At 43.6% G+C, this 23,380-nt stretch overlaps 1 protein-coding gene across 1 annotated transcript in view; it reads right to left on the bottom strand.

The window, feature by feature from the left end:
* c11h21orf58 (chromosome 11 C21orf58 homolog) overlaps positions 1 to 23,380 on the bottom strand; it is a 265,111-nt gene that overhangs the window by 22,716 nt on the left and 219,015 nt on the right. The window contains exons 5-6 of the mRNA XM_078551638.1: positions 21,230 to 21,379; positions 8,894 to 9,008 (exon numbers count right to left, since the gene is read on the bottom strand). Coding sequence (XP_078407764.1) covers positions 8,894 to 9,008; positions 21,230 to 21,379 — 265 coding nt within the window. The remainder of the gene's footprint in view (positions 1 to 8,893; positions 9,009 to 21,229; positions 21,380 to 23,380) is intronic.

The following is a 23,380-nucleotide window of genomic DNA, read 5'->3' as shown; positions in this document are numbered from 1 at the left end:
AATAAATATGAAGCTAAGATTTAGGGGTACATTTCACATAAGACATACCCTTCCCCCTCCAGCTAAACATTGTAAAGACTTTCTCCAGACATATGCAAGAAACTTTCATCTTTCTAACACTGCAGGTCTGTATGTTCTTTTCTGCACAACAAGGTTTCTATTTGATCACATTGGCAGAAAATGCTTCTTAATGGGCAGCATGGATGTGAAAGTGACGAAGGGACAGAGAGCAGAGAGTCATGATAAACATTTGTTTTTCAGACTGGTGGAAGTATACAGTGGTGTGCTCAGGGATCGGTATTAAGAGCGCTGCTATTTTTCATAAATATTAATGATCTGCACTTGAGCATACAGGGCATCATTTCAGATGGCACAAAACAATAGGAACAGACTTCAGGTGGCCATAGGAGAAAAAAATGATCATAATACAACTGAATTCCGTATTAAGTTTGAAAGCTCCATAATCCAGTCTCAAAGAAGAATCTTAAACTTAAACAAAACCAATTACATAGGTATGAGGGGAGACCTGACAGAGATTAATTGGGTAAGCAGACTAAAAGCTATGGCAATAAATAAAGAAACAATTCAAAATGTTGAACAAAAATACATTCCATCGAAAAACAAAAACTCAGCAAACAGGATCCATCCATGGGTTCAGGATAGTATAGATTAAAACAAGGGTTTCATAATGTGGCAAAAAATGGTAGTAATGCTGAGGATTGGGAGGTTTTTAGAAACTAACAAAGGGCCACCAAAAAGTTGATTAAAAAGGGGAAAAAACAGAAAACTAGCTAGGAATATAAAAAGATTATAAGAACAATGATATAAAAAGGAAGAGAGTAGCTAAAATAAACATTAGACCCTTATAGACAGAGGCAGGAGTAATTATCATGAGTAATGAGGAAATAGAAGAGAAAATGAACAAATATTTTGTTTTTGACTTCATCGCTGAAGATTGAATTATCAACAGGTCTGCAGGAGCTGATAGCCTACATCAAGAGTTCCAAAGAGGTAGCTACAGAGATAGTGATTGTGCTGGTTATGATTTTACAGGATTCCCTAGATTCTAGAGCAATCCCAGCAGATTAAAAGTTAGAAAATGTAATTCCACGAGTCAAGAAAGGTTGGAGAGAGGAAAGAGGGAACTAAGGCCAGCTCACCTGACATTAGTTGTTGGACAACAACTGGAATCTCTTATTAAGGAAGTCTTAATGCACTTAGAAAATCATAGTATGATCAGATAAAATCAACATGATTTTACGAAAGGGAAATCATATTTGACAAATTTATTGGAGTTTTTTGGAGCAATAACATGCACTGTGGATAAAGGGGAGCCTGTAGATGTACTGTACTTGGATTTCCAGAAGGCATTTGATAAGGTGCCGCATCAAAGATTATTACAGAAAATAAGAGCACATGGTGTAGGGGGTAACATATTAGCATGGATAGTAGATTGGCTGCCTGGTAGAAAGCAGAGTATGCAAAAATAGATCTTTTTCGGATTAGTGACGGGTGGAGTCCCACAGAGGTCTGTACTGGGGCCTCAACTTTTTACATCAATAAATTTTTACATCAATGACTTAGCTGAGGAGAGCGATGACATGGTAGCTAAATTTGCAGATGACACAAAGGAAGGAAAGTATGTTGTGAAGAGGACATGAGAAGGTTGCAGATGGATATAGATAGGTTGAGTGAGTGGCAAAGATCTGGCAAATGGAGTTTAATGTGGGAAAATGTGAAGTTGTTCACTTTGGCAAGAAGCACAAAAAAGCAGAGTATTACTTAAATGGAGAACAGCTGCATAATTCTGAAGTGCAGAGGGATCTTGGTGTTCTAGTACATGAGTCACAAAAAGTTAGTATGCAGGTATAGCAAGTAATTAAGGCTAATGGAATGCTATCCTTTATTACGAGAGGGGTTGAACATAAAAGTAAGGATGTTATGCTTCAGTTATTCAGGGCACTGGTGAGACCGCACCTCAAATAGTGTGTGTAATTTTGGTCTTCTTATTTAAGGAAGGATGCAAATACATTGGAGGCGGTTCAGAGGAGGTTAACTAGATTGATACCTGGAATGAGTCTTATGAGGAAAGGATGGACAGACTGGGTCTGTTTCCACTGGGGTTTAGAAGAGTGAAGGGTAATTTGATTGAAGTGTACAAAATCCTGAATGGCCTTGACAAGGTGGACGTGGAAAGGATGTTTCCTCTTGTGGGTGAGTCCAGAACTAGGGGGCACTGTTTTAAAATTAGTGGTTGCCCTTTTAGGACGGTGATGAGGAGAATTTTTTTTTCTCTCAGAGGGTTGTGCGACTTTGGAACTCTCTGCCTCAGAAGGTGGTGGAGGCAGGTTCATTGAATATTTTTAAGGCAGAGGTAGATAGATTCTTGTTAGGCAAGGGAATCAAAGGTTATTGGAGGTAGATGGGAATGTGGAATTCAAAACACAAACTGTTCAGCCATTATCTTAATGAATGGCAGAGCAGGCTCGAGGGTCCAAATGGATTACATCTGCTCTTATTTCGCATGTTCGTATGTGCGTAAGGAGACCAAACTGTACACAGTACTCTAGGTATGGTCTCACCAATGCCCTGTATAGTTGTAGCAAGACTTCTCTGCTTTTATACCCCATTCCCCTTGCAATAAAGGCCAACATTCCATTTGCCTTCCTAATTACTTGCTGTATCTGCATGCCAGCTTCTTCTGATTCACGTGCAAGGACGTCCAGATCTCTCTGTACCGCAGCATTCTGCAGTCTCTCTTCATTTAACTAATATTATGCTTTTCTATTCTTCCCACCAAAGTGGATAACCTTACATTTTCCCACTTTATGGACCATCTGCCAAATTTTTACTCAATTTTTGCCTGCTCATTTAATCCTCATTATGTCACCAAGGGCACCATGTAGTCAAGGAAGAAGACACACGCCTAAGATAACTCCTCAGGGGACTCCAGAGGTAATTGGGAGAAGGTGGGGAGGGAGAGTAGCCAGTGCTGGAGATGGAGTGGCTATGATTGGATAGGTAAGAGTGGAACCAAGTGAGCCCTGAGCTAGGCAACAGAGGAGAGCACAGAAGGTAGTCATTTATGCTGGCTCTGTGCAAGAGCAGCTTAGCCAGTCCCACATCCCTGCCTTTTCCAAACACCCCTGAAAAATTTACTATTAGATAATTACCCAATTCCCTTTACAAAACCACAATTGAATCTGGCTCCACCATACTCTTAGGCAGTGAATTCCTGATCCCAACCAGAGGCTGTGTAAAAAATTTTTTCTCATGTCATATTTGGTTCTTTTGCCAACCACCTTAAATAATTATCCTTTGGTTCTTGACCCTTCCACCAAAGAGAAGTTCACTCTATCTACGCTGTCTGGACCCCTAAGGTTTTGAATACCTCCATCCAATCTCTTGTCAACCTTCGCTTCTTAATGGGGAACTGTCACCTGTTCTCTAATCTGTCCACGTAACTGAAGTTCCTCATCCCTGGAACCATTCTTGTAAACCTTTTCTAAATGCTCAGTTTTAAACGGTATAAAACATCACAAGGAGAGGGGCGGAGACCCAGTATAAAACAGCGTGAGGAGAGTGGTGGGGACACAGTATAAAACATGGCGAGGAGAGTGGCAGAGACTCAGTATAAAACAGCATGAGGAGAATGGCAAAGACTCAGTATAAAGCAGTGCGAGGAGATTGGCAGAGACTCATGATAAAACAGTGTGAGTAGAGTGGCAGAGGCTCAGTATAAAAGAGTGCGAGGAGATTGGCAGAGACTCACTATAAAACAGTGTGAGTAGAGTGGCAGAGATTCAGTATAAAACAGCGGCAGGAGACTGACGGAGACTCAGTATAAAACAGTGCAATGGAAGTGGCGGAGATTCAATAAAAAATAGCTTCAGGAGAGTGGCGGAGGCTCAGTATATAACAGCTCAATGAGAGTGGCGGAGCTTCAGAATAAAACAGTGCAAGGAGAGTGGCAGAGCATTAGTATAAAACAACGCGGGGAGAGCGGTGGAAACTGAGTATAAAACATCACAGGCAGAGTGGCAGAGATGCAGTATAAAACAGCACGAGGAGAGTGACAGAGGCTCAGTATAAAACAGTGTGAGGAGAGTGACAGAGATTCAGCATGAAACAGTGTGAGGCGAGTGACAGAGACTCAGTATAAAACAGCGCAAGAAGAATAACTGAGATCTAGTATAAAACAGTGTGAGGAGAGTGGCAGAGACTCAGTACAAAACAGCAGGAGGAGAGTGGCAGGGACTTAGTATAAAACAACACGAGGAGAGTGGCAAAGTGTAAGAATAAAAGAGCAGCAGGAGAGTGATGGAGACTCAGTATAAAACAGCACGAGGAGAGTGGCAAAGACTCAGTATGAAGCAGGGCGAGGAGATTGGCAGAGACTCACGATAAAACAGTGTGAGTAGATTGGCAGAAACTAAGTATGAAAGAATCTGAGGACAGTGGCTGAGATTCAGTATAAAAGAGTGCGAGGAGATTGGCAGAGACTCACTGTAAAACAGTGTGAGTAGAGTGGCAGAAACTCAATATAAAACAGTGTGAGTAGAGTGGCAGAATCTCAGTATGAAACAGTGGCAGGAGAGTGATGGAGACTTAGTATAAAACAACACGAAGAGGATGGTAGAGACTCAGTATAAAGCAGTGTGAGGAGAGTGGCAGAGACTCAGTATAAAACAGTGTAAGGCAAGTGGCGGAGACTCAATATAAAACAGCTTCAGAAGAGTGACGGAGACTCTGTAGAAAACAGCGCCAGGAGAGTGGCTGAGATTCAGTGTAAAACAGTGCGAGGAGATTGGCGGAGACTCCCTATTAAACAGTGTGAGTAAAGTGGCACAGACTTACTATAAAACAGCGTGAGCAGAGTGGCAGAGACTCCTGAAAAAAATGGAGCAAGGAGAGTGACAGAGACTCAGTACAAAACTGCATGTGGAGAGTGTCAGGGACTTAGTATAAAACAGCGTGAGGACAGTGGTGGAGCTTCAGAATAAAACTGTGTGCAGAGAGTGGCAGAGACTCAGGATAAACAGCGTGAGTAGAGTGGTGGTGACTCAGTATGAAACTGTGTGATAGGGTGGCGGAGACTCCCTATTAAACAGCATTGGGGAGAGTGATGGAGACCAAGTATAAAACAGCACAAGGAAAGTAGCGGAGACCAAGTATAAAACAGTGCAAGGCGAGTGGCGGAGACTCAATATAAAACAGTGCGAGGACAGTGGCGGCGATTCAATATAAAACAGCTTGAGGAGAGTGGCAGAGTGTCAGAATAAAACAGTGAAAGGAGATTGACCAAGACTCACTATAAAACAGTGTGAGTAGAGTGGCAGAGATTCAGCATGAAACAGTGTGAGGCAAGTGGCAGAGACTCGGTATAAAACAGCGCAAGAAGAGTAACTCAGACCCAGTATAAAACAGTGTGAGGAGAGTGGCGGAGACTCAGTACAAAACAGCAGGAGGAGAGTGGCAGGGACTTAGTATAAAACAACGTGAGGAGAGTGGCGAAGCATAAGAATAAAAGAGTGTCAGGAGAGTGACGGAGACTCAGTATGAAGCAGTGCGAGGAGATTGGCAGAGATTCACGATAAAACAGTGTGAGTAGAATGGCAGAAACTCAGTATAAAAGAATGTGAGTAGAGTGGCTGAGACTCAGTATAAAAGAGTGCAAGGAGATTGGCAGAGACTCACTATAAAACAGTGTGAGAAGAGTGGCAGATACTCAGTATAAAACAGCGGCAGGAGAGTGACAGAGACTCAGTATAAAACAGCACGAAGAGAATGGTAGAGACTCAATATAATACAATGTGAGGAGAGTGACAGTGACTCAGTATAAAGCAGCGTGAGGAGAGTGACAGATACTCAGTATAAAACAGTGTAAGGCAAGTGGCGGAGACTCAATATAAAACAGCTTCAGGAGAGTGGCAGAGACTCAGTAGAAAACAGCACGAGGAGAGTGGCGGGAACGCAATATAAAACTGCGTGAGGAGAGTGGCAGGAACTTAGGATAAAAGAGCACAAGGAGAGTGGCGGAGCTTCCGGATAAAACAGTGCGAGGAGAGTGGCAGAGATTCAATATAAAACAGCACGAGGACAGTGACAGAGACTTAGTTTAAAACAGTGCGAGGAGAGTGGCAGAGATTCAATATAAAACAGCACGAGGACAGTGACAGAGACTTAGTTTAAAACAGTGCGAGGAGAGTGGCAGAGATTCAATATAAAACAGCACGAGGACAGTGACAGAGACTTAGTTTGAAACAGTGCGAGGAGAGTGGCAGAGATTCAATATAAAACAGCACGAGGACAGTGACAGAGACTTAGTTTAAAACAGCTTGAGGAGAGTGGCAGAGATTCAATATAAAACAGCACAAGGACAGTGACAGAGACTTAGTTTAAAACAGTGCGAGGAGAGTGGCAGAGATTCAATATAAAACAGCACGAGGACAGTGACAGAGACTTAGTTTAAAACAGCTTGAGGAGAGTGGTGGAGCATCAGAATAAAACAGTGAAAGGAGATTAACCAAGATTCACTATAAAACAGTGTGAGTGGAGTGGCAGAGATTCAGCATGAAACAGTGTGAAGAGAGTGACAGAGACTCAGTATAAAACAGCGCAAGAAGAGTAACTGAGACCCAGTATGAAACAGTGTGAGGAGAGTGGCGGAGACTCAGTACAAAACAGCAGGAGGAGACTGGCAGGGACTTAGCATAAAACAACACGAGCAGAGTGGTGAAGCATAAGAATAATAGAGTGACAGGAGAGTGACAGAGACTCAATATAAAAAAGCACGAGGAGAATGGCAAAGACTCAGTATGAAGCAGTGCGAGGAGATTGGCAGAGACTCACTATAAAACAGTGTAAGTAGAATGGCAGAAACTCAGTATAAAACAGCAGCAGGAGAGTGACGGAGACTCAGTATAAAACAGCACGAAGAGAATGGTAGAGACTCAGTAATAATACAATGTGAGGAGAGTGACAGGGACTCAGTACAAAGCAGTGTGAGGAAAGTGGCGGAGACTCAATATAAAACAGCTTCAGGAGAGTGGTGGAGACTCAGTAGAAAACAGCGCGAGGAGAGTGGCGGGAACTCAATATAAAACTGCGTGAGGAGTGTGGCAGGGACTTAGTATAAAACAGCATGAGGGGAGTAGCAGAGCATCAGAATAAAAGAGTGTGAGAAGAGTGGCAGGGACTTAGTATAAAACAGCATGAGGAGAGTGACACAGCATAAAAAAAAAACAGTGCGAGGAGATTAAAGAGACTCAGCATACAACAGCATGAGGAGAGAGCCAGAGACTCAATATAAAACAGTGCAAGGTGAGTGGCGGAGACTCAGTATAAAACAGCGCAAGGAGAGTGGCAGGGACTTAGTATAAAACAATGTGAGGAGGGTGGCGGAGGCTCACGATTAAATAGCATAGGGGGAGTGAAGGAGAGCCAGTCAGTGTGAGGAGAGTAGCAGAGATTCAGCTTCAAACAGTATGAGGAGAGTGGCTGAGACTCAGTATAAAACAGTGCGAGGAGATTGACGGAGACTCCCTATTAAACAGTGTGAGTAAAGTGGCACAGACTCATTATAAAACAGTGTGAGTAGAGTGGCAGAGACTCCCTAAAAAAATGGAGCGAGGAGAGTGGCAGAGACTCAGTATAAAACTGCATGTGGAGAGTGGCACAGACTCAGGATAAACAGTATGAGGAGCGTGGTGGAGACTCAGTATAAAACAGCGTGAGGCGAGCAGCAGAGTCTCCCTAAAAAATGGAGCGAGGAGAGTGGCGGAGACTCAGTATAAAACTGCATGTGGAGATTGGCAGAGACTCAGGATAAACAGTGTGAGGAGCGTGGCGGAGACTCAGTATAAAACACCGTGAGGAGAGTGTCAGGGACTTAGTATAAAACAGCATGAGGACAGTGGCGGAGCTTCAGAATAAAACTGTGCGAGGAGAGTGGCAGAGACTCAGGATAAACTGTGCGAGGAGAGTGGCAGAGACTCAGGATAAACTGTGCGAGGAGAGTGGCAGAGACTCAGGATAAACAGTGTGAGTAGAGTGGCGGTGACTCAGTATGAAACTGTGTGAGGAGGGTGGCGGAGACTCCCTATTAAGCAGCATTGGGGAGAGTGTTTTGAAGCAATTTAGGAGCAGGTGCTGCATTATGGTTAGAATTTGGTTAGGGATTAAACCAACTAACAAAACTGCCTAGGTAAGCCTCTTTTGCATTCATGTGCAACATAGTTTAAAAGTACTGCCCTGCCAAGTTTCAGACGGTACAAAAGATGATGGTGTTAATCAGAGGCATTCCTCATTTAGCGCATTTTTTAAACGGTTTTCAAAATTCAGAACCAAAAGTATACAGCAGAGACGTAATACATCCACATGTCAAACTGTGCGTGTAATTAGTATACCTGTGTGCCAAGCTGAGCATTAATAGCAAAATTACCTCATTTGCCCCAGAGGTACTCATCATTTTGAATCGCTATCTGTAGCAGGATACTGAACTGTGTTATTCAATTTGGAGACCACTCACTGGCACATCCCAGTCTGTTGAGAACTTGAACAGAGTATCCCCGAGGGAGGGGAAGCAAACTATATTTAGAAAGTTACAGATTGCTATGCACAACTAGGGTAGGCACTCAGTGGAGAACTGGACAGGAATGACATATCCATAATTGGCTACCTTGTGAATGCACACCGCATTTTATTACCTCAGCAGTGGGAAAATTGAGTTTTCTCATCTGGTCAATGATCAAAACAAACACACGTCACTCCTGAAACCAGATCGTGTGAATCACAATCAGGATCTGACATGACTATATAAAGACTGGACAAAAACTGCTTTTAAAAGGGTTTAACATCTAAGTAAAACAGCACATTTTGAAACATCTCTTACCTTCCTTAATGCTGCCTGACCTGATTGGTGGAAGGGCCTGCGGAGGCGGGATCTGCGTGATGAGTGGCTGTTGCTGTGGCAACTGTTGTATGATTGTTGAGGGCTGCTGGGGAAGCTGGGGAGAGAGAAACCGGGAGCAAAAATTGATAGGAATATAGAAACAGCTGAGAAACAATAAAGTGAGGTGAAGGTAAATTAACTTCAGTCACTGCATATCATGCTGCCGAAAGGATTGTAGTGTGAAAAATGAATTTTTAAAAACTTGCATTCATATAGCACCTTTCACAACCTCAGGATGTCCCAAAGTGCTTTACAGCCCATGAGGTTCTTTTAAAATGTCTTCACCTTTGACAGCCTTCTGTCTCATGAAACAATGACATGTGCCTTGGTGGTCAACTTTGTGTTAAACATCACCTGGTGTGACTCAGGAGCCCCACTCTGACATGGCGGTCTCATTTTCTGCAGATGAAGACAGCGGGCACAAAAGGTGCAGGATTCGCTGGCCTCTGTTTTCTCTGGGCCATTTTCTTGGTCAGCTGAGCTCTCCATTTCTGCTACCATCTCCAAACAGTCAGCCTCCAGTGGTCGCGGCTGTCAGCGAATGCCTCCCAGTTGTCTACGTCAATGTCTGCCAACTTCATATCTCACTTGTAGGTGGCTTTGTAGAAGAGATATGAACACCCAGCAAGTCGTTACCCAGTGGTCAGCTCACTGTATGGCGAAAATGGCAGATGAGAAATTTTAAGTCCCGCTCTTGATCATGGCACATCCTATTTTCAAGGGAGCAGGACTGGAGTTGGGCCAGGGTTTACACATGCGTTTTTTACAGAGGCAGCTACCATTTAAATCACCAGCTGCCTCCATTGAAATGGGATTTTGGTAGGCCAGGAATGTGAAACCCAGAGTGTACAGATTAGACCAGGTAGTAGAAGGTCTGAACTTGGTGGATTTGTTTGGATAGCCAGGGTAACTCTTTGGAGAGGTAAGGTACCCTTTTGGATATGGTTCTGGGACGCCTTTGGGATTATTAAAATTAAACATGATTGTGCGTAAAAAGTGCATAAACTCATTGGAACTGTCAAATGTGTCAAAGAACTGTGGGTTGGCAAGTCTGGGGTAAGGCCAAAGGGTAGTGGGTGGGGGCATTGTTTGGTACAAGTTGGCACTAAGTTGGCATAGGGGCAGTAAAGGACCATGGGATGTGGGGGGCATAGGGGGGCTATGGGGCGGTGGGTAGAGGGCATAGGTTGGCATGGGGGTATGAGAGGCCTCGGGGACTGGGTAGCAGGGCATGGGTTGGCACAGGATTAAAAGGGGCCTTAGGGGGTGGATGGCAGGCATGAGATGCTATAGGTTGGCATAAATAGGGCATGGGGAGTGTGTGGGGGTTGAGGGGACGAGGGGTGCTTTTTGTTTTAATTTTTTTTCACTTTAATTCAACACAGTGCTGGAGCACAGAGACAGGCTTTCTGCCAAGCCCACCTTTGCACCTGGCAGCCTTCACACCTGTTTCGGGGGCAGTGGCCCTGACTTCTAAACCAGCCTACTGCACCACTCCCCCCACCCCCACCAAAACAGAAATCACAACTGCGGGCTGCCATTTTTAAAGGCCGGCTTCTCAGAGCCAGGAATTCTCCCCTCTCTGTGCGCGTGACCTGGGAACAAAATTCTGGGCCTAGGTGGGTTTACAGCCAATGAATGTGTCTGAGCCATCGCAAACGTCTTTGGCTTAATAATGTATATGCTGATTGAATAAGCACGCTCCAGAGCCTGTGAGTTGGTGATCTTGTCTTGTAAAGAGATACCGAGCATGTGTCTAAGGCAGCAAAGGTGGAAACTGTTAAACGTTTTCTCCAGGCTAGCATATATTGTCCAGCTGTTACTATTGTAGAGGACTGCACTTAGGATGCAGGCTTAGTGGTGTTCTCGGTCGGGTTCCTCTTGTTCCACACTCTCTTTCTCAGCATGGGTGGAGTTTTCTGTGCCTGTTGGCTGCAGGTATGTTTGGTAGTGTGAGCGGGCAATATGGAGGGAAGGCCAAAAATTGGTTTCACGGCGTCGTGAAACTAGTTTGCAATCATTTGCTCTGCCCATCACTATCTTTCCCGCAGCCGGATGTCGGTAATGCCATTGTAACATATCCGCATATCATTTGTCTACCATGCTTTGGTCAGCACTCGCGGTCATCAGCGCCAGGCCTTGCAGACAGCACCACATCACTTTTAGGGGATCTCATGGGCAGGTCTCTACCTACCAGATCAGCCATAAGGCTTTTCACTAGCTGCAGGGCCAGGGTTTGCTTGGGGAAGGGGGGAGAAGTGGCCTCAGGCAAGGGAAGAGGCTGCAGGGCAAGGGCTGTACTGGGGAAGCGGGTATCCCAGGGTGTTTGTGTGGGCATTAGTTAATCTGTGCAAGTGGCCTCAAGATGGTGAGGGCCTAGGAGGCAGTCTCCAGAGGAAATGAGGCCAGATGGAAATGTGAGGGTGTATGTGAGAGAGTGAGTGCTAATGTCCCTTGAACTGGCAGTGAGTGAGGTGCCAGTGAACATGTGATAGGCTTGAGAGAGTGATGAGATGGTTGCCTTACCCTGGCATGAGATCATTCATCCTCTTTCTGCATTGGATGGCCAACCTCTTCTGTGCAGCATTGGCACTGCCATCGCCTACCTGGTGAGACTGCTGCCCGTCCTGCAGCCAGAGCAGGGGTAGAGGACATCATGGCAGGCCTCCCTGCCATCCAAAAGGTGTTCCAGAGAAGTGTCACTGAATCAGGGGGCTGCAGTATTCTTGCAGCAGTCCTGGGCTAAAAGAACTGAGAGGTGTGCGCGTGTCTACACTTTAAATATGGCACTCGGCGTGAGTAAGCAGTGAAGTTATGGCGTGGTGGGCAAATAAGATCCCACCATCGAAACGGTGTGTTTCCCAGGAATGCATGATTAATGAGGCAGGATTGGGACGATACTGCTTGAAAAGCTGCCATTGCAGCTGGTGGGTAAAACGTTCATTTTCTCGCCCGCTGCTGCACTTAGTGCAAATCTGGGACGATTCTGTCCCATGTGTTGATTTCAGCATCAAGTGATTGCTGGTGATTGTGGAACCAAGGAATGTGAAGCCATCAACAACCTCCAGCGTCACATTGTCAATGCTGATAGATGGCAGTATGGCAACATCCTGGACAATGACATTTATCTTCCTGATGCTGACAGTCAAATAAAATTCTTTACAGGTATGAGTCTGTCTATTTTCTGCTGTAGGTGTTCCTTGGTATAGAATGCTAGTGTGGCATCATCAGTCTAGGGCAACTCTCCGATGAGGACATGGCACACTTTTGTCTTGGATCTCAGACAGGCAAGACTGAACAGCTTTCCATCAGTTCTGGTATGTAAGTAGACCTTCTCTGTAGATGACCTGAAGGCATATGACAGAAATAAAGAGAAAAATATGCCTAAGAATGTCGATACTAGATCACAATCCTGTTTGATACCTCTGCAGATCTCAAAAGGTTCTGATATTTCCCATCGTAGCTGACCTTACCCACCACATTGTCATGGAGAGAGATCAAACTTGTAGAGGAAAGGGTTAACTCTGAGCATGTGTGTAAGGAACTATGTCACAGTGATATCACTCATCGAGAGGAGATGAGTGTGAAGCATCTCAGAGAGTAGCTCCAGCTACGTCTTGGTTTTATTTAGCCGTTGTAAATATTTAGCATGTAAATAAATGTTTTTGAATAAAAGACCTTTGCCTCCAGCAAGATCTCTTCCAGAGTCTTTTTATTCATTCATTCAGTGGGATATGAGCATTGCTCGCTAGGCCAGCATTAATTGCCCCTGAGAACATGGCGGTGAGCAGCCTTCTTGAGCCACTGCAGTCCATGCAGTGTAGTTACACCCATAGTGCTGCTAGGAAGGAAGTTCCAGGAGGAACGGTGATATATTTCCAAGTTAGGATGGCGTGTGTCTTGGAAGGGAACTTCCAGGTGGTGGTGTTCCCATGTGTCTGCTGCACTTGTCCTTTTAGATGGTAGCAGTCGTGGGTTTGGAAGGTGCTAAGGAGCCTTGGTGAGTTGCTGCGGTGCATTTTATAGATGGTACACACTGCTGTCACAGTGCACTGGTAGTGGAAAGAGTGAATGTTTAATGTGGAGGATGGGATGCTGATCAAGTGCACTACTTTGTATTGGGTGGTGTCAAGCTTCTTGAGTGTTGTTGGTGCTGCATTCATCCAAGCAACTGGAGGGTATTCCATCACACTCCTGATGTGTGCCTTTTAGATGGTGGATAGGATTTGGGGAGTCAGAAGGTGAGTTAGTCATTGCAGAATTCCTAGCCTCTGACCTGCTCTTGTAGCCACAGTATTTATATGGCCAGTCCAGTTCAGTTTCTGGTCAATGGTAACCCCCAGGAAGTTGATAGTGGGGGATTCCCCGATGGTAATGCCATTGAATGTCAAAGGGCAATGGATGGTTTCTCTGTTGTTAGAGATGGTCATTGCCTAGCACTTGTGTGGCACGAATGTTACTTGACACTTGTCAGTCCAAGCCTGGATATTGTCCAGGTCTTGCTGCATTTGGACATGGACTGCTTCAGTATCTGAGGAGTTGTGAATGGTGCTGAACATTGTGCAATCATCAGCGAACATCACCACTTCTGACCTTATGATGGAAGGAAGGTCATTGATGAAGCAACTGAAGGTGGTTGGGCCTAGAACACTATCTTGAGGAACTCCTAAAGCAATGTCCTGGAACTGAGATTATTGACATCCAACAACCAGAACCATCTTCTTTTGTACTCAGTATGACTACAAGACTCAGAAGCCAACAAATCCTGAGATAAACCAACAATAACAGAACACTGAGCAGTTTTAGCAGGTAGCCAATTTCCTTCAGCAGCTTAAATAGACCACTTCTAATCACATAGTTGAATGTTTGGTGAGATCGATGAAGGCAATAAATATATAGTGGTCACCTTTGTTCATGGCATTTCTGCCAGAGTGAGAAGACCATGTCAATTGTGGATCTTCTAGTCCTGAAACTACACTGGGATTCAGGATAGATGCATTCAGCCAAGATCTGCAGTCTAACAAGAGAAACACAGGCAAATATTTTTCCCACGATGCTCAACAGGGAGATGCCTCAATAGTTGTTGCAATCACTGCAGTCGCCCTTGGGTACAGGGTCATAATCTGTGCATCATGCATATCCTGAGACATTGCCCCCTCCCTCTAGCAGAGGCAGAGAAGTTTGTGCAGATGCTGTGGGTTCCTCCACAGTGGGTTCAATATCCAGCACTTCCATGACTGACAGGCTATCTATGATGTCCAGAGCTTCCTCGGTGACAGTGTTCTCCCAAGAGTGTAATTCAAGGTAGTATTCCACCCGTCTCTCCAACTGTGTAAGGCAATTGTTGATGCCGCCCCCTGCTTTTGTTTTCAATGGAACTGTTTTTTTCACTGATGGGCCTGTTGCCTTTTTGATCCCATGCCCATAACGTTTACTGTGTTGGAGGACATCAGGATATTCTGGCAAAGTTGTAACCAGTAGTCATTGGTGCACCGCCTTAGTAGTCTAATGGATTTCGAGCAGCTCTTAGTGCATTCTGAGTCTTCTCACCCAGATCTCTCTTGTAATTAACGAGTGGATTGCTTGGCTTCAATGACAGGTTTCATTACAGTAGTGTTAGCCTCAAACCAGTCAGTGTTTTTCTGCTCTTGCTTCTCATATGTTGACAGTGTGGTATTGTAAATAGTGTCTCGCACTATGTCGACATCTCTTCTGCACTCTGTGGGGGAATGCTGGTGAACACCTGTTCAATAGAATCGAGAAACTGCGTGGTCACTAATATAATGTAGGGTATTTCACCTCTGGGTGCTGGTTTCCGATCCAGTGAGAAGGGATGGAAATGTCTCCAACTGGCAAGTACACTAAGCATTCATTCTCATTTCATGTGCCCAGTTAGCTCAGTTCTTAGCACACTCACTTCTGGATTAGAGGTTTGAGCCTCATAATCAGGGTTTGAGTACGCTATTTACATTGACAACTCCAGTGCAGAACTGAGAAATTACTGCAGTCAGCGGTATTGTTCCTCAGGTGAGAGATTAAACAAGACCCCTATGTTGACAGGTTAATGTAAAGGTCCAGTGTCCTATTTGAAGAAGAGTTGGGTATTCTGGCCAATATTCCTTCTTTTGATGGTGTTGACTGCAACTCCGCCAATATAAAACAGATTAACTGTTTTTTCACCTTACAGCTGATTATGGGACATTGTGACCACAGAATGGCTGCTGTGTTTGCCCACATAAAAATAATCACTGCATTTCGAAAGTATTTCATAGAAACATAGAAACAAGGAGCAGGAGTAGGCCATTTGACCCTTCGGGCCTGCTCCGCCATTCATTATGATCATGGCTGATCATCCAACTCAATACCCTGTTCCCACTTTCACCCCATATCCTTTGATCCCTTTCACCCCAAGAGCTATATCTAACTCCTTCTTGAAAACATACAATGTTTTGGTCTCAATTACTTTCTGTGGTAACGAATTCCACAGGCTCACCATTCTCTAGGTGAAGAAATTTCTCCTCATCTCAGTCCTAAATGGTCTACCCTGTATCCTCAGACTGTGACCCCTGGTTCTGGACTCACCCACCATCGGGAACATCCTTCCTGCATCTACCCTGTCTCGTCCCGTTAGAATTTTATAGGTTTCTATGAGATCCCCCCTCATTCTTCTGAACTCCAGCGAATATAATCCTAACCGACTCAATCTCTCCTCATATGTCAGTCCCGCCATCCCAGGAATCAGTCTGGTAAACCTTCGCCGCACTCCCTGTATAGCAAGAACATCCTTCCTCAGGTAAGGAGACCAAAACTGCACACAATATTCCAGGTGTGGTCTCACCAAGGCCCTGTATAATTGCAGCAAGACATCCCTGTTCCTGTATTCGAATCTTCTGGCTATGAAGCTCAACATACCATTTGCCTTCTTTACCGCTTGCTGCACCTGCATGCTTACCTTCAGCGACTGGTGTACGAGGACACCCAGGTCTCGTTGTACACTCCCCTCTCTCAATTTATAGCCATTCAGATAATAATCTGCCTTCCTGTTTTTGCTACCAAAGTGGATAACCTCACATTTGTCCACATTTCATTGCATAAAGGGCTCTACAACCTACAGACACTTATAGGGAATGCATTTCTCACTTATAAGATATTAAATTATTTGACAATATAATAGGATTCAAAGCCATTTATTGGCTTTCATAGGAATTAAGCATTCAATGATAACTATTATTACCACCAATTACACATATACAACGATAACTATTATTAATAATAATACTTAAAACATATGGCATAAGACAGGAGCATTTATCAAGTCTTAGTTCTTAAACTTGACGTGAAAGGTTGGCCAAGCCTTGTCAAATCCTTAAGTATCTACTCCAATTCCCATTTAATACCTTTCTTTCACTCTGGCTGTGCAAGAATCTGCATGTTTCAAAGTATTACCTCCTCCAACTAGCCGGACTTCAGCATTAACAGGAATAACTCTGCAAGCCTTTTTTTAAAATTTATTCATGAATGTGAGCATCACTGGCAGGGCCAGCATTTGTTGCCCATTCTTAATTGCTGTTGAGAAGGTGGTGGCGAGCTGCCAGTGCTGTTAGGAAGGGAATTTCAGGTCTTTGGCCCAATGACAGCGAAAGAATGGTGATATATTTCCAAGTCAGGAATGTGTGTGGCTTGGAGGGAAACTTGCAAGTAGTGACATTCCCATGAAACTGCTACCCTTGTTCTTCTAGGTGGTAGATGTCATGGGTTTGGAAGGTGCTGTTGAAGGAGGTTTTACAAGTTGTGGCAACTGCGGCAGTGCGTCTTATGGATGGTACACAAGACCATAAGACAATAAGACATAGGAGCAGAAATTAGGCCATTCGGCCCATCGAGTCTGCTCCGCCATTCAATCATGGCTGATAAATTTCTCAGCCCCATTCTGCCTTCTCCCCGTAACCTTTGATCCCTTTACCAATCAAGAACCTATCTGTCTCGGTCTTAAATACACTCAATGACCTGGCCTCCGCAGCCTCCTGTGCCAATGAATTCCACAGATTTACCACTCTCTGGCTAAAGAAATTTCTCCTCATCTCTGTTCTAAAAGGCCTTCCCTTTACTCTGAGGCTGTGCCCTCGGGTCCTAGTCTCTCCTACTAATGGAAACATCTTCCCCACATACTGCTACCACTGTGTATTGGTGGTGGAAAGAGTGAATGTTTAAGGTGGTGGATGGGGTGCTGATCATGTACACTGCTTTGTGCTGCGTGGTGTAGAGCTTTTTTGGATGTTGAGTGTTGCACTCACCCAGGCAAGCAGAGAGTATACCATCACACTCCTGATTTGTACCTTGTGGAGGAGTTAGAAAATGAGTTGTTCACCCCCAGGATTTGGATGCTTGAGCAATGGTGACACTGTTATATGTCAAGGAGTTCGGTTAGATTCTTTCTTGTTGGAAATGATTATTGCCTGATACTTGTCAGTTCCCACTTAACAGCCTAGGCCTGAATGTTGTTGCTTCTTGCAGCATATGGGCACAGCCTGCTTCAACATCTCAGGAGTCACAAATGGTACTGAACACTGAAATCATCAATGAACACTGCCACTTCTGACCTTATGATAGAGGGAAGGTCATTGATGAAGCATCTGAAGTTGGTTGGACCTTACACACTACCCTGAGGAACTCCTGCAGCAATGCCCCAGGGCTGAGATGATTGGCCCCCAACAACCACAATTAACTTCCTTTGTGCTAGGTATGATTTCAACTAGTAGAGAGCTCTCCCCCCACAACCTCCTGCAATTACCATTGACTTCAATTTTGCTAGGACTCATTGATAACACATTCAGTCAAATGCTGCCTTGATATCAAGGGCAGTCACTCTCACCTAACCTCTAGAACTCAGTTTTTCTGTCTATGTATGGTCCAAGGCTGTAATGAGGCCTGGAGCTGAGTGTCCTTGCTAAACCCAAACTGAGCATCAGTGAGCAGGTTATTGTGAGTGAGCATCATTGGACTGACAATGACATCTCTAACACTTTGCTGATGATTGGGAGTAGATTGATGGGGCAATAATTGGCTGAATTAGATTTTTCCTGCTTTTTGTGACAGGACATATCTGCGCAAGTTTCCGCATTGTCAGGTCGATGCCAGTATTGTAGCTGTACTGGAACAGCTTGGCTAAGTCCATAGTTAGTTCTGGAGTACATGTCTTCAGTACTGCAGTCAAGATGTTGTTAGAGCCCATAGCCTTCGCTGTATCCAAAGCCTTCAGCCATTTCTTGACATCACATGCAGTGAATCAAATTGGCTGAAGACTGGCTTCTGTAATGCTGAGAACCTCTGGAGGAGGCCAACATGGATCATCTGCTCAGCGCTTTTGTCTGAAATTGGTTGCAATGTTTCAGCCTTGTCTTTTGTACTGACGTGCTGGGCTCTTCATCATTGAGGACAGGGATGTTTGTGGCACCTGCTCCTTCAGTTAGTTGTTTAATTGTTCACTACCATTCCATTACCACTGGATGTAGAAGGACTGCACATTTACCTTGACTGATCAAGATAAATCAAGACATTTAACTGGAGACCAGTACAGGGGTCCAAAACCTCAGGTACAGGTGAGTTGCCTTTGCAGATGTGTTCTTGGAGGAGTTATCGTTCAAGGGACAGCTGAGGTATCTATGGGGCTCGGACAAAGAAAATTTGTAGCTAAGTGCTTTTCGGCTAAAATCTGTCTGATAACTTTATATTATATTCGAATCACATTTCCAGCCCACTAACAGAAACTCACTTAGCAGCCAAAAGTTAAAAGTTAATTTTATGAATTAATCATTTCCTTAGAAGGCAATGAAGCACAATGTAAATGATGCCTTATTGTTCATGTTTCATATGTTAATCAATTTGTATTTTCTGTGGTTACAGAATTGGTACAGCACAGAAGGAAGCCATTCGGCCTGTCATGTCTGCACTGGCTCTCCGTAGGATCAATTTATCTAGTGCCATTCCCCCATCTTCTCCCCATAGCCCTGCACATTCTTCCTTTTCAGGCAACAACCCAAGTCCCTCTTGAAAGCCTCAGTTGAACCTCCTTCCACCACACTCTCAGGCAATGCATTCCACATCTTGACCACCCATATGTGAAAAAGATTTTCCTCATGTTGCCATTGCTTCTTTTCCAACTACCTTAAATCTGTGCCCTCTTGTTCTCAATCCTTCCAGAAACGGGAACATATTTTCCCTATTTACTCTGTCCAATCCCCTCATGATTTCGAATATCTCTAAGAAATCTCCTCTCAACCTCCTCTTCCCCAAGGTTTATTTCTGTAATTTTAACTGAAAAGCAGGCCTACCAACACTCATTCACTCTGAAAGAGTTTCATGCATAGGGTTTCATGCATATGCCACACACATCAGGATCACAATCCCTTTGTAAAAGCATTATTGCCAGGGAATCTCCACAGGATGTCATGAAGACAGACACAGCTCAGCATCCATAGTAGAAGTGAAAGTCCTCTTTTAAAATTATAGGTCCTGGAATTGGATTGACACTGCTCAAGGTGTTATGATATGGCAGGTGGTAATTGCCAAGCTGACCAAATCCCAAAGGGAAACTTGGCCAAGCTATCACAACGATTTGCAATTTATATTTTATTACGAGAAGGTATGTACACTAAAGTCAGAAGTGAAGATTCCGCTACCACTTTTGGAGATTTTAAATATTAAATTAAAACATTTATTAACAAAACAAAAGAAAACTTAAACATGCAAAATTATAGTTACACAGTTAAATTTAGTCTTATAACATTTCCCTAAAGATTTCTACTTAGCTAGACTCACAAATAAACACCCTTTTCAGGCAACAGTCCCAGTAAATTCTTAATCTATACAACATCCAGTAATATTACTGCAAGGCACCCACTGTTGCTATAAGGGAAGCATTTCACAAGCTTCTCACCCCCTCTCACTCGGCAATGGAAATCCAAGACTTGTAACAAAACCTTGTTTTCTGGAACAATCAGGCACCTCTCTGGGGTGGCCAGAAGCTGCTTTTTCACAGGATTATGTTTGCATAGCACCCTCTTCAAGATCACATGGCCACACACACATAAAGCTTTCAATCCTACCTTAAATATATTTTCTCTCCTTTTATCTTTAAACCCATTTTCCCACTCTCTTTGAAACTCAAACCCTTCCAAATATAAGATCTTTCATCTTTCCATCTTGTCTTTGCTTTTGGGCCAGTAAAAATATGATATCCCCACTACTTGTTTACCTATGAACTCATGCAAGATGCAAACATTTTCCCTGTCACCTTCTAATTCCCCATTGAAATTCAAACAACCTCTCAACTTATCTACAAATGTAAATGTTAGCTCTAACTTATATACTTGTACCCCATCTCAGCTTGTCCATTTCCACTTCAAAATGCTCGCTTTTACACCTAATCCCTTTGATGATTTAAAACTTGCAGTCTGGCTGTCTTCAGTCTAATTAAATTAGTCACACACATACACATAACTCCCACAAGCCTGTTTCACAGTATCCCACAGTAAAATTAGGAAAAATGATATCCTCTTTACAATGGTCATTTCATATGATGGCAACAGACAAAGGAGACTTCTATAAAAGATTTTACTCCATATGCTGGAAATCTGAAATAAAAACAAAAAATGCTGGAAAAACTCAACAGGAGGTCTGGCAACATCTGTGGAGTGAGAAATAGTTAACATTTCAAGTCCTTAAAGGAGACTCCTATCCTCTTTGGCTGGCCTAGATCTGAACTCATGTCCCAGTGTTTAATGCAATGTACAACCCATCCTCGTTTTTTTTAGCTGTAACTGCAGTGAAACCAGGATTGTTTGAAGGTGGTCAAACATGTTTTGCCGTGATTTGTAATCTTTACTGATTTGTCCAGTTCAAATATGTGATTTGGGAGCTGGTATCCCAGATTAGTTTGTTATAAGGAGGGATTCTTGATAGCAAGTTTATGACTTCTTAATTGAAATTTCTGTCAATGGAAACCGGCTCATATTTGATCAAAAGCAAAATACTGAGGATGCTGGAAATCTGAAATAAATAGAGAAAATGCTGGAAATGCTCAACAGATTTGGCAGCATCTGTAGCGAGAGAGAAACAGAATTAATGGTTCAGGCTGATGAATTTTCGTAAGTTCCAATGAAAGTCTTCAATCTGAAATCTCTGTTTTTCTCTCTCCACAGTTGCTGCCAGGACCACTGTCTTTATAGCCATATTTGAACCATGGGCCATTTTCCACCACTTGGTCTTGTGCCTTACCATGTGTTGGATAATCCGAGGTGGCTCTGGTGGGGGCTGCTGGTAGACCTGAATCGGTGGTGCCTGCTGAATGGGCTCCAGCCGTCGGTAGCGTCTCCGGGTTCCTCCCCAAGTGTGCGGCCGGGAGCACTCATCCAACATGTGCTGTTCCTGAAAAAATAACCTTGAATTATCACAATGTTCAAGCCTATTTCACATGCTTCAGTCTTCCTGCTCGTTTGGCCTCTGTTTCTCACCATTTTACACAGCAACACTTTCAACTGGTCATGTTTAAAAAGTTAAGAGGTTAGCAGACAGAAAAATGAGTGCTGCAGATCCAGGCAAACTCAGTGTACTGTGGTTGCTAAGCATTGTCCAAAATCCTAAAACAATAGCCTGTTTTGCCTTGGCCAGCAATCAAACATTGCTTTTAGAACTTCAACATCTCGGAGGGTAGAATGCACCTCCAGGCTGCAGAGCTATCAGTAATACAGCCCAAGGATTATATCCTGAAAAGGATAATTACACAAATCTTCTCTTTTGTTTTAGTCCTTTTCTTTCCTCAAATTGGAATGCGTTTTCTGAAAGTGATTCTGGAAGAGATTCAATAGTTAACTTTCAAAAGGCATTTGGATATATAATTGAAAAAATTTGCAGGACTATGGGGAAAGAGAAGGGGTACGGGGCTAATTTGTTAACTCTTTCAGGCAAGATGAGCTGAATGGTCTTCTGTGTTATATCATTTCATGGGTTTTCCAGAAGTCACTGAGACTATGGAACTAACTCAACAAAGAACAGGGCTTTATATAAACTCAGTCATTCGTTCCATCAACTGAGCCCTCTTTGTTAACATCAAGAGTTTCTGACCTAATAACAATCATTTGCTGCTGTGCTATTGTTAGTTGTACACCGCCAGGTCCTCTGCTGCCTGTATCTTAACTTGCAGTAAGTTCTGTTCCCCTGTCACTTCTGTCTCACTGACTCTCATTGGCTCCCAGTCAAGCAACGTCTTGATTTTAAAATTCTCATCCTTATTTACAAATCACTCTATGTCTCTCCCTATTTCTGTAATCTCCTCCAACCCCACAACCCTCCAAAATATACATACTCCTCTAATTCTGGCCTCTTGTGGATTCCTAATCATAATTGCTGCACCATTTGTGGCCATGCCTTCAGTTGTCTAGGCCCCAAGCTGGGAATTCCCTCCCCATACCTCTCTGCATCTCTACCTTACTTTCCTCCTTTAAGACACTTCTTAAAACCTACCTCTTTGACCAAACTTTTGGTTGTCTGACCCAATATTTTCTTAACTGTCTCGGTTTCCTACTTTGTTTTATAATGCCCCGATGGAGCATTTTGGGGCATTTCATTATGTTAAAAGTGCTATATAAATATAAGCTGTTGTCATGAACCAGCTGGATTTTTAGAACAATTTGGTCACTTTTACTGATACCGGCTTTTTCATTTCTATATTTATTCTAGATTTTGAAATTTTACTCTATATTCCAATATCCAAGTAATTTAGACATATCAAAAGCACTGGTCCTATCTATGACCCTTGGGGAACACAACTGTTTACTAACCTCCAGTCTGAAAAACAACGATTTACCAAATCTCTCTGTTTTCTGTCCTTAATCCAATTTTTTATCCAAGCTGACACTGATTCTCATATTCCATGACCCTCAATAAGATGACTGGACAAACATAGAGTATTCACTCACACAGAGTATCCACAAACATAGAGTATCTATTCTTCCTCCAAATAAAAGGTGTGGCAATGGGTACCTGCATGGGCCCCAGTTATGCCTGTATTTTTGTGGGATATGTGGAACACTCCTTGTTCCAGTCCTACTCAGGTCCCCTCCCACAACTCTTGTTTAGGTACATTGATGGCTGTATCGGTGCCACTTCATGCTGTTGTCTGGACCTGCTGCTCCCAATGCAGTCTCCTCTACGCTAGACTAAACACAGACTGGGTGACCGCTCTGTGGAACACCTTTGCTCAGTCCGCAAGCATGACTCAGGCCTTCCTGTCACTTGCCATTTCAGCACACCATCTTGTTCTCTACTCTGAAGAAGAGTCATACGGACTCGAAACGTTAACTCTGTTTCTCTCTCCACAGATGCTGCCAGACGTGCTGAGATTTTCCAGTATTTTATGTTTTTATTTAT

Source organism: Cetorhinus maximus, chromosome 11, assembly GCF_964194155.1.
Source record: "Cetorhinus maximus chromosome 11, sCetMax3.hap1.1, whole genome shotgun sequence".
Taxonomy (NCBI): Eukaryota; Metazoa; Chordata; class Chondrichthyes; order Lamniformes; family Cetorhinidae; genus Cetorhinus; species Cetorhinus maximus.
The sequence above is the reverse complement of the archived record's forward strand: the minus strand, read 5'-3'. Positions and strand labels throughout refer to the sequence as shown.